The 17,166-nt window shown below is 39.2% G+C and overlaps 1 protein-coding gene across 2 annotated transcripts; it reads left to right on the top strand.

Moving 5' to 3' along the window:
* The first annotated feature begins 5,380 nt into the window (after window positions 1–5,380).
* LOC141644409 (squamosa promoter-binding-like protein 13A) lies at window positions 5,381–15,542 on the top strand. Of its 2 annotated transcripts, XM_074453938.1 has the most exons (6): window positions 5,381–5,475; window positions 6,332–6,419; window positions 11,839–12,697; window positions 13,711–14,164; window positions 14,375–14,511; window positions 14,826–15,542. In XM_074453938.1, the coding sequence occupies exons 4-6, from the start codon at window positions 13,755–13,757 to the stop codon at window positions 15,359–15,361; spliced, it is 1,083 nt and encodes a 360-aa protein (XP_074310039.1). In that variant the 5' UTR covers window positions 5,381–5,475; window positions 6,332–6,419; window positions 11,839–12,697; window positions 13,711–13,754; the 3' UTR covers window positions 15,362–15,542. The 2 variants fall into 2 exon arrangements, with proteins under 2 accessions (XP_074310039.1, XP_074310040.1); XM_074453939.1 differs by lacking the exons at window positions 5,381–5,475; window positions 6,332–6,419; window positions 11,839–12,697 and adding an exon at window positions 12,723–12,813.
* The last annotated feature ends 1,624 nt before the right edge of the window (window positions 15,543–17,166 follow it).

Raw genomic sequence — 17,166 nt, 5'->3', positions numbered from 1 at the left:
CTGCTTCCGGAACATATCCTCCCACTCATTCCTCTTGGCAACCACAGCATCGTAGGTTTCCTTATACCTGTCCCGCTCCGCCATCATCTTGGCCGTGGCACCATCAGCCTCCTCAACTTTGGCCCTCTCGGCCTTCAGCAGCTTCTCAACCTCCTCCACACGCTGCTCGGCAGCAACGAGATCGCGCTTAGCCTTCCCGGCTTCCCCTTTCGCAGCAGAGATATCAAGCTTGAGCTTTGCAATCAGTGGCCCAGATTGGGCCGCGGCTTTTTCCTGCTCCATAATGAGGGAGGCGGCTAGACGACTCCATTTCCCCAACCTCTTGTATATTCTCTCACCCTCCGCCACGAGCTCGGAAGGAGTAGCCTTTTGGGGTGTGGAGTCAACGGTGACATTCATGTCGCCCGCCTTCTCAGTCGCCTCCTCAGGCTGCTTCCCTGCTTGCCGTTCAGTGAGAACGCCGGCTGCCGATGGTGGATCTACAAAAAATTTACACAGAGCATCCATGTCACCATGCATTGATACATCGGAAAGTCTGTCATCAGGAACGCCCAACGAACCGGCTAAATCCGAACCACAAGTTAGATCCGTACCAGTTCGGACCCTCTTATTTTGAGGGCTGGTAGAGACAGGTTCATCCCCGGCAACGGTGGAAGCAGGCGGTGGATCTTTCCTCTTCTTCGGAGAGTGGACCTTCGCAACCGCCACCTCCCCCTCAGTAATGTTGATCACCTCCACAAGATCAACCTGGACCACCGGGGTCGAAGAAGGGGTTGGTGTTGATACCGCCGCTGATTTGGGCGCTGCCTTCTTCGATCTCTTCGGCACGCCTCCAAGAACCCGTGACTTGGCTGTCTCCCGATCTAACCCCCTCGTCTGTTTCTCCATGATTTCGTTGGGGGCTAGCCTGCGATCTTTCGAATCAGCCGTAGGATGCCGGGTAACAACCTTCCCGTCTTTATCAAGCCCCAGCCTCTTCAAGTCCTTCTCAGCCAGATCCCGCCCAAACCGATCTGCAAGAAATCAAACAAGGGTTACATAAAAGAAGGAAAACAAGGCTCTGAAAAAGGAGCACAACAAGCAAAGGTGGGCCTCACACCGACCCCACTCACCCCAAACAGGGCCAGATGAGGCCGACGCGGATAGCAACTCATCCTCAAGAATAATCCGAGCCTGGGGCAGCCATCCCTCCTCAGCGTCAAATAGCCGCATTGCCCGCTCCTCATCCGAGGTAAGAGGGACAAACGAGGCGTCCATCTTAACCTTGCTACCCTGGGTGACGTGTCTCTCATACTCTTCCCGGTCTCGCACCGTAAGTAAACGGGGCTCGAAAGACCGAGGCAACGGGTAGTCCTCCCAAGACTCGGACGTACACCCATCGTCCCTGCCAGTCCTTGCAAGAGGTAAGCTTGTTCACGGAGACATAGCCTGGCTCCGTCTCGTACGCCGTACCACCCCACTTTGCCGATTTCGACGGCCAAGACTATGGAGGCGACGAAACAAATTAATCGATGGGACCTCATCCCTAAAGAGACAGATCCATACAAAGCTGATTATCGTCCTCATAGCCAACGGATGCAATTGGGCCACGGCGACGTTCATAGCTTTGATGATGGCCATGACATGTTCGTTCGAGGAAACCGGAGCCCATACTCCGGATGCCTAATATGCACGCCTATATGACCCGGGGAGGACAAAGACCGCCCGACCCTCCTTAGGGATAACAATTTCATACCCCTCACCAAAGAAGAAGTGATCTCCGAAAAGAGTCTCTCCGGAGCTACTTGCGAATTTGTTTGTAAATACACGGTCGAGGCCGGTCGTGCAAGCCTCACCATGATCCGAGACAATGTGCCCCTTCCACCATCAACGGCAGCCCTCCCATCACCATCATCATTAACTACATCAAGATCATCCTCATCCTCCAACCCCTCCACGAGGGGCGAATCAACCTACGGAGAAGGAGACCTAGGGCCCCAAATGTCTTAACGGGACGGCCTCTAGCATCCCCTCCTCGTCAAGGCGCGCGAGGAACCCCCGGCGCAGGCTAGCACCGGTCCCAAAGATCGCAGAAGACATGTTCACAACAAATCACTAACGAAATAGAAGAAAATTGTTTGATTACCTTGAAGAAATACACTCGCCGGATCGAAAACCGAAGATTGGAAGAAAACAAAGCCCCTGAAAGTTTAGAAAGATGAAGATTTTGGGAGAAAATTTTCGAAAAATTTGAAGAAATGAAAGTAATGGCCAAAATCACGGAATAAACTTCCCTATTTATAGGGAAAAGCCCACAAAGAGGGACCAATCAGGGCACACCCCATGAAGCGTCAACCAATCGCCAAGCGGACACGTGTCGACATGCAACCACGGAATGTCAATCGTTGCAACAGTTTGAATGTCAATCAATGCTACGATTACCAAGCGTATTCAACACGCCCTTTCACATCTCTTCGCTGTTCATCTTCCACAACAAATTCCTAGGCACCGCTCTCCGTCGGCCACATGATCGACCAAGCCAGGAGCACGGCCGGGGCAATCGAAATAACCGGACTCTCGGTCCGGTCTCACCATCACATTCTTTCCCACATCGGATACCCTTTACGCATCCATGTGGAGGGGGGATATAGTAGGCCTACGAATGATTAAGCCGATGCATCAGAAGAAGCCGACGATCAGAAGAAGCCGACGCAGAAAATTTTTGCATAACACTTGCGCAGAATATACACTCAACATACATCGGAGCCCATGCCACGGATAGACTACTACGCTGGGGCAAATTGATGGGGCATATTCTGCACCGCTGACCAAGTCAACATATTGAGCAAGGTCAAGGGTATCCACAGCAAAGTCAACGACTTAAACAGTCTAGCCGATGGAGCCCATCGGCCTCTCACCTGGGTCCCGGCCAGACAACTAGCCAGCCGGGACACAAATCCGCGTACTCATATCCAAGGCCCTCGGCGAGCCTGCCACAGGTCCATCGGCCGAGGGTACAACGGTCTTTTCACCGATAGCCACTTGGCCACCCTGCCACTACGTGACAAAAGGTGAATGCCTATAAATACTCCTCAACCTCCATTGAGGAAAGGATCCAGAAATTGACCTAATAACCACTATTCACTTGGTAATATCTTCCTTATCTCTCTACAATACGTTCTTAGCCAAGTAATGTGAAACTTATCTCTCTAAGTTTACTGACTTGAGCGTCGGAGTGAGTACGCTTGGCCAAAGCCGAGCCCTCAGTTTGTTCATCATTTCAGGAGACCGCAGGAAGGATTCTAGCAAGGACATCATTCAACTAGCTACGAGTGGTATCAAACATCTGCTCTGGATTTACACCCGGAACAATAGTAATAGTAATAGTAATAGTAATAATAGTAATAGTAATAGTAATAGTTAAGTTAAATAAAATAAAATAAAATAAAATTAAGTTAAGTTCGGCTCCTATAAGTTCGATTCGAAAAAAGTTCGATTTTATAAGTTGATTCGATTCGATTCGATTCGAGATCTTATAAGTTCGATTCGATTCGATCCTATAAGTTCGATTCGATCCTATAAGTTCGATTCGATTCGAGATCCTATAAGTTCAGATCGATTCGAGATCCTATAAGTTCGATTCGATCCTATAAATTCGATTCGATTCGAGATCCTATAAGTTCGATTCGATTCGAGATCCTATAAGTTTCAGTCCAAAAGAACATGGCCTAACTTATAAGAATGACATGTGTAAGTAAATTGTCCATATTTGAAGGGTAGGTATATGGTTCAAAAAAAATAAATACTCCCTCTGTCTGAGTCAATAGTTTACATTTGCTTTATTCTCCTCACCAAAATATAGCAAATGTAAACTATTCATTAATTTCACACATGTCTTTGTATTAATCATAAGAGTTATCAAAGCGCCTCCATTGGCTTACACTTATGATGATTAGTACTTAATAAATTTCGCTAGAATTCGAGCTAACAAAGCTTTAGAGGCTACTTAATGCTTAGAATCGAGTACGTATCAAGAGATCATAAGGGATTAGGATATTTCATTTTTTTTAGAATTATGTGACACCCGGATTTGAATTTCGAAACACCTATCTTTATATTAATCATAAGGGGCTAAGGGTTATCAAAGCGCCTCGATTGACTTACACTTATAATGATTAGTATTTAATAATTTTTGTTAGAATTCGAGATAACAAAGTTTTAGAGGCTACTTAATGCTTAGAATCAAGTACGTTCATTTTTTTATAGAATTATTATGTGACACCCGGATTTGAACTTCGAAACACCTATTCGATAAAGTTCTAAAACTTAGTTTTAAAATAATTAAGGTCATTAACGCGTACGAAGTACGGGCTTTCAAACTAGTCTTCATGAATTCCCGCCATCTTCTCAAAACTACTGTAATTCCACAAAATATATCGCCGTCCTGATAATCTCTGATCAAATTTTATCGCTGTCGCCAACGACATCGTTTCGGTTCTCCCGGCTCCTATCCGCAGCTTCATCCTCCTTCATTATTTCCAGGTTTTTATCAATTTCAAATTTATTATGTGGATAAGACTCTGTGGATAATTACTCACTCAATTCGTGTGATAATTTATCAAGATTTTGATCGATCTAGGTTAATTTGTTGATTAACTATATAATTCACTTTATATTGAATTTGTTCTAGATTTATCATGTCCAATCCCCCGACTTTGTTCAAGATTAATATACATGAGAATATGTGATGTGATTTAATTTCTTAGTGATTTCCGTTGTTTTTGTTTGTGTATAGCCGTCACTCCTAAACCCTAGATTCCCTAACAAGCATCGTTCAACTTGCGTCTCTTTCCATCCAGATTTTCGGATTCAAACACACTCTTAAGCTCAAAGGATTCGAGTCTAGACTAATTATAAATTCATATTGGTAACCTCCGGTGAAAAAAAAAAAGAATTACCGAGTATGTTGTTTCACTTATTTTGACTTGAATCGACTGAAATGAGCTCCGTGATGTTTCATTTTTGTTGACTGGATTTGATCTCACTTCCTCAGCTGTTACAGTGCTGAATTTGAGGTAATTAGATGCAAAATTATTGTTTCAGGACAAAATGATACAGGTTCCTTTGGTGTTTGTTGATGTGTTGTGTGCAAAACCACTGAGGGATCTAGATCAAGTAGCAGTCAGTTCATTTCTTCCCACCCACTGCGCGCGACACCTTTTCAGAAAGGTTAGATATAAAGTTTTCATGGACTTTATTATTGTCTTCCTTGTCAATTTATCTGAATCTGTATTTCTCTTCAAAAGACACTTTGTTTTATAATACTGACTTGCATGTTTTACCTAAGGCAGCAAGATTGTCACCTCAAATAAGGAGGCAGGATTCATGTACGCCTTTTTTCCAACTGTTTGACGGCTGCTTGTATTGATGCAAATATGTTTTGCCTGGTCGAATCATAAACTTAGAAGTCGTCTTCAGCTTATCCCTTCAAAACAGGTATTGTTGTTGCCTGGTAGATTAAACTTCCGATTTTAAAAACTTGTTGCTTTAAAATGTTTCTTCTGCTCTCACGTGGTTACAAATTCTTATATATATCTCCAGTACCTATTTCTTTGCTGCTTGCCTCTGTGGTTGAATGGCTGACAAAAGGTTGATTGGTTTAGGCCATATTGTTATTGGTTTGCTTAAAACTGAAATCTAGATACATGAAGCTGTTGGTGGTTTAATTCTGATGAATGTTCGACCACAATAAGCTGACGATTGCAGTTTTGGGTCTCCTGCAACAATGATACCATAACGCGCTGACCCTTAGATCAGCCTTTAAAAATTCTATCTCCTAGGCAGATGTAAAACAAGTTAACCATGTGTCTGGTTGCATGTGGCCATGTTTCTAAAGGCCTTACTCCTATATTCAATCATATTTCTCAAGCTGTAGGGGTTGATATTCTGTCATGAAACTGATCTGTTTATTGAACCGGAAAATAGAAATCCGGAAGTTTTAGATGATTGATTCGATTGAAAAGCCTAGGTAGCCTTTAAATGAAGCCTTATATAAACAAGACTTGCATAACTTTCCTTGATCATCTTTTTAGGTGAACACTTTACAATTGTTCTTAGTGGGCGCATTTTGTATCTATGAACTAATCAAAGTTTAAGATTATAATACGCAAGCAACAATGAGAATGACGGCACCTAATCAGCTTCTTAGGATGTACTGTATAATCCAAGTACATACTTACTAGTTTTACATATGACTCTAGAAGTGAGTGGTACAACGGTCCCCACTTCAGTGTTCATAATCTACTTTCATTATTTGTATTCATCAAGTTCAAAAATTTATTGATACATGTAGGAATCTTACAACATTTGGATCCATGTTCTTGTTCTGCAAATATGACATTGGAAGGCTAGGGGCATCGTAGGATTGTCCACGTCAAAATGTAAGTTTTTGGTACGCTAATTTTGTTATAATGGTTAAATTTAATGTGGGACTTTTTTCGTGTCCTGGCTTTGCAAACCTTCTTCAAGACTTTGCATCTTATTTACGTATTATTTTAGATTTTGATGTGCATATCGATAAAAACTCGATTATGTCAAGTTACCGTTTCCACAGAAGAGAGTCACATACCATTTCACCAAGGCCTCCTTCCCTTCCTTTCTTTTTCCTCCTTCCTCTCCCTTCTCCTTTCCTATGTTCTTTCTCGTATCTAAAGAAGACCTTGCTTGTTCTTTTCATCTTAATTTGAGCTAACTTTACTTTTAATTTAGCTCTATTCAATTCAGTTTAGTTTCGTTCAGTCAACTCAACTTAACTCTTATTTCAGCTCTCTCTGAGTTCCATTCAGCACAACTCCGTTCATCTCAGTTAAATTCTTTTAAATTCAGTTTAGTTCCTTTCAGCCGAAAAGAACAAGGCTTTACTCTCTTGTCATTTTTTCCACATTTGCCGACACAAGCACCTCCAAGCTCCACCAATGTCCCCCGTCTTTTTTTTTTTTTTTTTTAATTATCTTTATTATTGCAAAGTACAATTTTAATAGAGTGATACTCCCTCTTATTCACTATGATCTTCCACATTAGTTTTGGGTAAAATTTATTGGTATGGTGATATGTGGATATTATTTACAATATTCCTGCAAATATTAGCAAATCACAAAAATCAATCACTCAAGATACAAGGCAATCAATCAGTCCCTAAAATCAAGCAATCAAAGATTTTATTATGTACTCCGTATATTCTTATTGTAAAGGCTCCTACTATTAGCCTTATTTAACCTCCCTTCTCCCTTATATATATATGCACAAATTCTTACTTAAGACCGGCAGTATCCGTCTGAAATTGTAGACGGATACCATTTTGTGAGACAAAATGCCCATTTGGAGGATAGTGGGAGGCACATGGGGGTGTCCCCACCTTGTCCCCTCTATTTGTTTTGTGAGTGTAAATACCCGTTTCAATATTCGACCCGTCTTAAGCAAGACCAACTCATATATATGCTGTACAAATCATTCATATAATCATCAATAACAATCATATTCAACCAAACTCTTATAGATATAAATGAAAGTAAGAGAGAGAATGCGGAGTCACAAATTACTATAACCACAAATAATAGACAAATAAAGAAAGTGGGAGATCTTGGTAAAATATGGAAGATGTTAGAGAATATGAGGGAGTATTTATCAACCTCCCTTAAAATAATGCATATTATAAAATGTTAAACCTGACCCAAATGGGTCTTAGCATAATGATACGGAGGAGTAATATTCTTGGACATTTTCCTGGACGGTACATCAAGTTGAGGGTTGCTTTTCTATTTTTGTTCCTTTCTTTCTAGTAGGTACTTGGAAAATTAGGGTGGGGCTTTCTGGTGAATGCATAACTACTGCATTATATTATGCATGTGCTGTTATGAAAAGTGAACAAAGATGGCGACAGGTCGGGGAACTTTAAACTAATCTTTTCATCTTCTTGCTTCTAAAACGGTGTAGGTTTGCCAGCTTGACTGAAGCAAAGGCCATGTACATTAGTAAAATTTGGAGAACACTTATTTTGCTTTTCATTTACGTTTTCTCATTTTTGGAGCAAATTTTGATTTTACCTTCACAATAATAATATTATGTACTTACTCTCTACCTCAATTATTGGATCCATTTTTTTTTGGTTCATATTTTAAAAAATTGCAAAACAAAGTTGTGCTCTTATATTCCACTTATGAGAGTCCATTTTAATGGCGAACTAGCTTTCATCTGCTCTACCACATGTCCACATTAACACCAAGAGAGTTCATTTTTTCATGGAGAGCATATGAAATTATTTGAAGAGTTTCTATTGTAGGGAAAAAACATTTTAAAGCCAATATGGCGGATTGAATTATACTCATGCTATCACTTTAGATAATGTTAATTACTCGTAATTATTTTTAATGTAATGATACCTATTGAGAGAGATTATTTTCTTCATTTTGCTTTTTTTTTTGTTTGTCTTCCACATCGACACGTTATATACCCTTATATATGACACAAGATGTCATGGCATGACAACATGACATAATGTTTAAGCTCCACACTTTAATTACGAGTTAATCGGGTCACCAATATTTTTTCTCTTAATCATACTTTAATTATCTTAACCCATTTTCACCCTCCCAAGCAAAAGGTCACGACCTAGGTCAGCAACCCAATTATTTTCCACTTTCCAGCCAATGAGAGAGTATCACCTACCGGATCACCATACTCAAGCAAAGGTCACCTTCCCTTTGTTTTGACGGTTGTCCTTTTTTTGTTTCCGGCCAATGGGAGAGTGTCACCTACCGGGTCACCAACTCAACTGAAGGTCACCAATTGACCCTGAGTACTTCAAGGTCACCAAAATCATGCCATTAATCCTAATTTAAAGTGTCATTAAGGTGACCCAACAAGGTCACGACCAAATCGGTGACGTGACCTTGCTTGGGGATGGTCTTACCTCTTTAAGGCATTAAAAATTTTCCATGGAATAGTAGAGTACAATTAGAACGTGCCGCTCCTGGCACTTTTTTTTCCGAGGGAAAAAAAAGGCCTTGTGCGGTAAAATGTTTAAAAGCTTTTTTCTCTACCATTTCCGTTCAGAAATTACTCATACGGTCAGTCCTCTGCCTGAAGTTTGCATCTATTTTTAAGGTTGGAAGTGTTCAGGAGAATTTTAACTTACTACTACGTGAGTCGTGACGTAGAGAAATCAAGCTTGCCCTTACCTGTACTGCTGTACACTGTACCAGCATATTTTACTGTTCTAATTTATTAGGAAATGATCCATTTGCCATCCTTCCAAAGTTCCAACTGTTGCCCATCGATATATTACAGCTCTTATTTTCAAATTGGTGGTGTACAGTTTTTTTATTGGCTTGATTTGTATTAACACATGAATGGTCCTTTCAATTCCACGAGAGTAGCCCATCAATATACTGTTTATGTACAACACAATTAACATCACTTGAAAACTATTTCTTCTTCTTTGTGGTGGCTTGGGGATAGATTCATCATTTAGGATAAGACTAACTTATTTCATCGTTTTATATGAACGAGTTAAGTTAAAGTCATGGACTTTCAAACTTATTCGAACGAGTTGGATAATGGACATGATTGTCCAACATAGGTTATAAAGTCAATGACTTTGTTCATGTCGCAAAGTAATATTTAATTATTACTCAAACCATCTCCAAGCACGAGCCATTAACTTCCTTATCATACTCTATCTTATTATATCTCAGATTTGGTTAATTTTCAATTAATAACAAAACAAAAATACTTCTCATCTAACTCTTTTATTATTTTTACTCTTAAAAATTAATCTTAAAAACTATTAATAGTTATCTTTATTTATAGATAATATATACAATAAGTACTCCGTATATAATTTTATTCTGCGTGTTTAGTTCGTCTTAATGTTGCTGAACACAACATTCCTCAAAAAATTGACGGTTGTGCAACATGATTGCATGGCATATATTGAAGGAGTGGGGTGATAGAAGTTGAATGGAGGGAGTATTAGTTATGGATATTGATTTTTCATATAAAATAAAAATAGATTGACCAATGATGACTTGTATATCACAAATTATGGTGGAATAAAGCAAAATAACTCACTACGGTAGATGTTCTTTTATGCGGTTCTCATTGTAGTTTTCATCTTGACTCATTCGGAAAATTGTCTCCATTAAGAATAAATGATGTTGTTTTTGTCTTAGAGGTGAGTGGTGAGAATGAGTGACCCAACCCGCAATTATGATCTTCATGAGTCATGACAAGACTGTTCCTAGTTACCTGAAATTACATAAAGACCCTTTTATGCTAACTAAACAAGCAATTTATCCATTACTAATTACTCTCCCTCCCTTAATTTCCATGAAAATCCCCCAACCAAACAAGTCGTAGGAATCTAATATGTGCTGTTAGAAGTGAACTAGTTAGATTCATAGCTCGAATTACACAAGAGTACAAGACTTTTAATTTTGATTGATAAAGCCTGTTAACACAAGTATAATTAACAATGTTTGACTCTTTACCTCCAGTGGTAAAGTTGGGTGACGTAGGCGGAAGGAAGTGAAGGTTTGGAGTTATTAGAATGATGTAGATGTTGTAAGATATGCACATATGCTTTTTTAAGTATTGAATGATAGAACATCATGTCTTAATGAGGTGGACCTTTTGTTATTGCTCAACACCAGTAGCTTCCAATGGCGCTTTTAATACCTCTGTGCCTGCCTTGTAACTTGTAAGATGAATGAATACAGTTGGCGAGAAAAGGCAAACACAACAAGTCTCACTACTACAATCCAACAACCATCCAAATGCATCTATGTCCTTTGCGTTTTCAGGGGCCCTGTAACAGTCTTAACGTTATAAACTTTCACCAAATTTGTGTACGTTTAAGCCTTGCTGCTGTTGCATTTAGAGACATCTCATTAGGAAATACTACAAGTTAGTTAATACATTTCTGTAGAGAGATTGATAAATAAGAACTCCAATGTTTGTTATACAATCATTGTTGTGTTTGTGTACCAACTAGGCAAGTACCAAGGACTTTTACTTGAGTTGATAGTTTGATACATATACTTGGTCTTAGTGTAAAGGGTCCGTATCATATTAGGAAGCATAGGAGTATGATTTCTGGCGTTCATCACTTTACAAATCTCTTTTTCATCAAATCTACGATTATATCTTAACCATAACATACAACATGCAATTCAACGACATAGATGGTAGATCCTTGTCATCAACTAAAAGTGTTTGCAATTTTCTTCCTTCCTGATATGTGTTCATGATTTCTATGTTGGTCACGATCTTTTGAATTTATGCGAGGTCCGTCTCTTGCTGGTTGCTTCATATTCATATGTCATTGTCTTCTTTGGGACCATATTCAGTTGAACTCACAAGGTTACTGATGTTATGTGTTTTTATTCTTTTGTTTTCACCTCCACAATAATCAATATTGGCAGCCAAGTTCGTCCTTGTATTTCTCTTAATCATTGACTTATAGATGTTAAAGACTTATAGAGTTATAGGGTTTGCATGTGAACGACCAAAATCTCCTATACTATCGCAGAAAATGAAGTGTAAAAGTATTGTATCAAAGGAATATAGTTATAGTGAACAATTCGAAGTGCTAAAGAAAATAGTGGTTAATGAACTTGTTAGTTGAGCTTTCAATATTATTCTTATATAGCTAGTTCTTGCCTAATAACAATAATAAGTACTCTATAACAATACTTTATTCATAGTTGATATTTTTTGTCTCTTGTTATTCTTACCCTTGTGTTGGTTGCGCACGGGTAAAGTTTCATACATCTAACCCTTCCTTTACCTCGCAATTTGCAGGAGTCTTTGCAGCATTGGATTAATGTTAATGATATTGTTGAAGCACAGGTATCTTAAACAAGGATACACTATCTTGAGTAGGATGTTCGGAAGCCAAGTCTCAGATTTGTACGATTTCCCGGGTTGAACCAATGAAGTGAAGAAGGCTATTGTATTATTGCAAAACTTGCATTAAGGTAATTTGAAGGTCCAAATACTAAATTGAAAGTGAAGATGTGGGGGAAAGGGGGGAGGAAGCCCAAGGAAGGAGACAGAACCCAATGTGAGACACACTGAACAGTAAACACAATAAAGTAATAACATACCATACCTTTCCTCTTGTGTACTTATCTTTTTTCACTCCAAAAAGTTGAAAGCAACAACACTCTGTCCCTCTCCCTTCCACTCGTTTTTTCGGTTTTCATTTCCAAATTCACAAATTTACCAACTTTCTTGTGCTACTTACTGCAAGGCTACTACCCTTTAAAAGGAAGCCTGACCCTCTTTCTTAAGGTCTTTGTAATAAACACACATTATTTTTAACTCACATCAAACTTCTATTTACTGCAAAGGAATCCAAAGCATTTGTTTCAAGATTCTTACTCAAATTTCCAAGCATTGTACCAATAATTTACTGCCCTCTCTTTTAACACAGTCCTTCTCCTCAAACAAAGCCTATAGCTCTATAACTGCTTACCCCCATCATTTGGTTTTCCTTTCTCTCTCTTTCTCACTGTCTGATCCACACTGTAGCCTTGTAAAATTATACTCAAATTAGATTTACATTTTGGATTTATTATTGGTTTAGTAATGGAGTTAATGACAAACAAGAGATGGCTAAGAACCTCAGATCAGTGTCCTTGTTCTGCTACACTTTTATGTGAGTTTTTATCTTTTTTTTCTTTACTGCACCCTTTATTGCCCTAATAACTTCATTATTACATAAGTATTAGCTGTGAAAGTTACACTGTACAGCTTGTTCCTCAGAGACTACAGGTACCTATTTTCGCAAAATTTTCAGCTGTTGTTGAATTTATGTATCTAATACTCTTAACTGTATTACTCGTACTACATTATTCTCTGATCTTTCGTATTCTTGTCAAAAATGAACTCATGTATTTCAACCTGCCTATTTCGAGTCGGTTTCACACTGAACTAAAGGCTCTTTTGAATAGATGATTTTTTGTTGACAAAAAGGATTTAGAAAACAAGCCAAACCATTATTTGGAGGAAGACCAATGTTACTGCTTACTATTCTTCAGGAAAAAAATTACTGCTTGAAGCGACCCTTTCGGCATTTATGAGTAAGCTGCCAGTGGTCCAGCATAAAAGTGTCGTAAATAGGTTGAATTATTTCCATTTGATCGTGATGCCTCAGCTGATTTTTTCCGGATGATTTTGGATTGGATATAAAAAAAAGAAGCAGTATTTATGGCTGCGTTGATTTATTTCAGTGTGAAGATTAATGTGCTTTAAAGTTCTAGTTGTCAGTGTGTCCCAAACTTTTGTATTGGGTGCATGCAACTTGCAACATTAAGGGTCTTCCTCTTGTCTTCAGTGGTTTCTCAAAATAAAAAATAAAAAATTGAGACACACACTTGGAATATGACTGTTATAACTTGAGTTATGTTGATAGAGTTTAAGCTTGTTTAACACTAGTACTCGTATCTTTTATCTAAGTATCTTTTATCTCTGCCAAGTATATCTTTTATATTTTACTATTAGGAGTAAGAGTAGTGGGTTGGATGGCTTTGCCCGGGATATCACTTCTGCAGTTACCGGCTGACTACTCCGTCTTTCTTTTCCATGTCTATGAGGCATAGAAATATTAAAGAACTATGTTAATGAATTTTTTCCTTTCTCTGATCACTAATTATGTTACTCAAATCATAGGAGGATAAGAATTGGGAGTAAAGGATCTGGAAAGGAGGAGTTTTATGGGCTATAATCCAAACACGGTTTACTGTAACTTGGCAGAGTTGGAGAAGGGAGGATTAGCCACGATTTTTGCTTTCAATAGCTTAGAAAGAGAGAAGGCAAAAGAAGAGAGCTTGGTGGATTTGAAACTAGGAAGGTTAGGTGACTCTGGGAAAGGGTTGTCACAAAGCTGCAGAGATCAAACAACTTCCTTCATGGATCCATTTTTATCGTCAGCTGGATCATCGAAAAGAGCACGAACTCCAGGCAGCGCAGGACAGGTGGTTTCATGCTTGGTTGATGGGTGTAAGGCAGACCTTAGTAAGTGCAGGGATTACCATCGACGTCATAAAGTTTGTGAGATGCATTCCAAGACCCCAAGGGTTACCATTGGAGGTCATGAACAACGCTTCTGTCAACAATGCAGCAGGTAATGAGTTATGTAGCTTTATTGTTTTGATTCTTATGAAGAGGATAGAGGCGTGTTGTTCTAGACTTCTATCTATCTAATCTAAATTAATGTTTGCTGTGGATCTTAGCACTCGGTTCGCTTCTATGATTAATCCAAATCCCAAAATATCAGCCCAGCAAATTTGTTTGTTGTCTTTGATGAAGATTCACTTCATTACACATTGTTTAGGTTTCACTCTTTGGGAGAATTCGATGAGGGGAAACGAAGCTGTAGAAAACGTCTCGAGGGACACAATCGTCGTAGAAGAAAGCCTCAACCTGAACCCCTTCCAGTTAACCCTGGAAATTTCCTTTCCGCTAGCCAAGGTATATATTTTGCTCACATTATATATACCTTACATTTTTTTTTGTAAATGTAATTGGAAAACTCGCAGCCGCTGCCTTATGGCTTAGGTGCGAATATAATTCTAGGCAAAAGTGTGCATGTATATGTTTGAACTTCGAATCTGAGACCCACTATTTCATGTTTTAAAGAGCGAGCCAACTAGTATGAGTTTAACCTAGCAGCCAGCATTCTGTTTTGTAGTGACGTAGTCTCAAATCTCAATACTATGCTTACTAAATGCCATGGATTCTGTCAACTAATAGGTCTCATGATTGAAAATGATATGGAATTTTAGGTAGTAGATTCTTGCCATTCAGCAGCCAACCAATGATCCCAGCTACTTCAGTGGTGAACTCTACCTGGTCGGGTACTGTTAAATCGGAGAGCAACCCAACATTGTACAGCAACTCGGTATCAAGCTCATATTCTAACCCGTACAGAGGGAGGCAATTCCCATTTCTACAAGTCCCTGAACCCCCTGTTATTAGTGGAGCTTCTACAGCCGGTCACGATGGCAGCAGCAGTAGCAACAACAGCTGGTCGGATCGTGCTCTCTCTCTTCTGTCATCATCACCTGCCGAGACCCCCGACATGGGCTTATCCCGTATCATCCATCCCAGCCAAAGTAATGCTGGTGATCGACCCACAATTTCTGGTCTGCAATTTAACGGTTTTGCCCCTTACGCAGCCTCTCATGACCTTGGCTTCCAAGGACAGCCTGCTCCGAACATGAGGAACAGTAACATCCTGTGTCAAGACGTGTTCCAAAGCACCTCGGATGGGTCTTCTACAAGCGGAGGTCATCAGACATTGTCCTTCTCTTGGGAATAGTAGTAATAGTTTCTTTCCTCCTATTTGATCTTGCTCGGCAGCAGGGATTTAGTTTTATTCTTGAATTGAGTATGTTTTAAATCATTAAGGTTCGATTTAGGCCTTGTTCTTCTTCTTCTTCTTCTAGGATCAATGTTTCACAAGCAGAATAATCTGATTAATAAATAAGTTGATTGCTGATTGTTTAGTTGTGTCATTTGTGGGCATGTAAATTCTTACCAGCCTTGAAAACAATGCTAGTTCCTACTTGTTGATTGGTGGTAAGTTTTGGGATTTTAGGCTAAAACTGAGTTGCTGCCCAGTGAAAAGAGTACTAGCAAGTAGCAACTGATTTGTCAAATTAAACTGTGGTGAATAGTAGGTGACATTCATTTTGACTAAAAAAAAGGCATACGTGGTGAATAAAGAACAAGTAAGTAGTTAGTTGCCAAGTAATGCATCATCCTGATTCCTTAAAAAATGACTCCATACTTGTTCAAGTAAATTGCAAGTGGAAAAGGGAGTGTTATTGGAAAGATAAGATGCACTCACTCCATGGGGGAAGGTAGGACTAGAACGGACGGTCAATTAATAGGCATGTGAATATTTACTTGTTTAAGTAAATTGCAATTTTAAATAGAATACTTGAAGTAAGGAGGTGTCGTCGTCTACCATATTTTTTTATTTTTGAAGCTGCATTATTGAAGGCCTAATTATTGTGTTTTAGGAAATTAACAATGTGTTCTATTGCATTTTTGTAACGTTGATTTGTAAGATCAAGGAGCATTGCATTGGGAAAGTAGTAGTACATTGATCAAGGTGCATGGTCTCTTTTGAATAAGCTTAATTATGAAACAAACAAACGACAAAGCTTTGAGTTTAGTCTTACATTAAAGTTATCAACTTCTTCAAAACTTGTCTACTTCCATTTTTAGTACTTCCGCTTTCAGCCGTCGTTGCTCTCTTCCTTCTCTGCCTCCCTTTATTCTTTATAATTTTACTGAATACATATTACATACAATCCTAAACATGAAATCACACACGAGTAGGGGTGTTAATGAGACGAGACAGCTCGAGATCGGCTCGGTCAAAGCTCGGCTCGTGCGAGATCGGCTCGAGCTCGGGCTCGGCTCGAGAGCTTAACGAGTCAAGCCGAGCAAACGCTGGCTCGGCTCGAAAAGTTCGTGAGCAGCTCGAACTTGTGTGATTATATAAGATATTACCCATATTTTATACAAATATTTTCTCATGATTATATTTTGTATCACACATATCAAATGTTTCACCGATTTGCCAAATATTTTACATTTAATCTTGGAGTCTTGTTATTGAAAATATCGGAAGAAAAAAATTCAAAAAAATTAGCCATTATATATAGGCTCGATTTGAGCTCGAGTTTGGCTCGAGCTCGCGTTAAAGCTCGCAAGCTTGATAGCGAGCACATTTTTACAAGCTCGGGTAAGCTCGAGATCGGCTCGAGATCGAGTTTTGGTTCTTGAGCACAAGCCGAGCAATGCCAAGCTCGGGCTCGACTCGGCTCGTTAGCACCCCTACACACGAGTATTTTATTAACTTACAAAGAATGTCTTTAAGTAATGCGAAATTGGTTTTTACATGCATGAGAATCGGAAAGATAAATAAAAAAACTATTTTACTATAAGATTTATACTTTATTTTTCAATCGTTTCACAATAAGGTTCGCACTTTATTTTGTTTATGTTCGGTTATTTGTGGTTCATGTGATATGTAACCTCACATAATTCTTAGCTTTCATTTCTCTCCACATTTTCGTTTCCTCTTTAGTTCTTATGCATGGGAGAAGAGAA

The sequence above is a fragment of the Silene latifolia genome, chromosome 2, assembly GCF_048544455.1.
Source record: "Silene latifolia isolate original U9 population chromosome 2, ASM4854445v1, whole genome shotgun sequence".
Lineage (NCBI taxonomy): Eukaryota > Viridiplantae > Streptophyta > Magnoliopsida > Caryophyllales > Caryophyllaceae > Silene > Silene latifolia.
The sequence above is the reverse complement of the archived record's forward strand: the minus strand, read 5'-3'. Positions and strand labels throughout refer to the sequence as shown.

Excerpts from the sequence above, each read along its gene's own strand:
- LOC141644409 (XM_074453938.1), top strand. The coding sequence starts at position 13,755 with ATGGGCTATAATCCAAACACGGTTTACTGTAACTTGGCAGAGTTGGAG. Across the intron at positions 14,165-14,374 it reads TTCTGTCAACAATGCAGCAG|GTTTCACTCTTTGGGAGAAT; the intron begins GTAATGAGTTAT and ends CACATTGTTTAG. Across the intron at positions 14,512-14,825 it reads TTTCCTTTCCGCTAGCCAAG|GTAGTAGATTCTTGCCATTC; the intron begins GTATATATTTTG and ends ATGGAATTTTAG.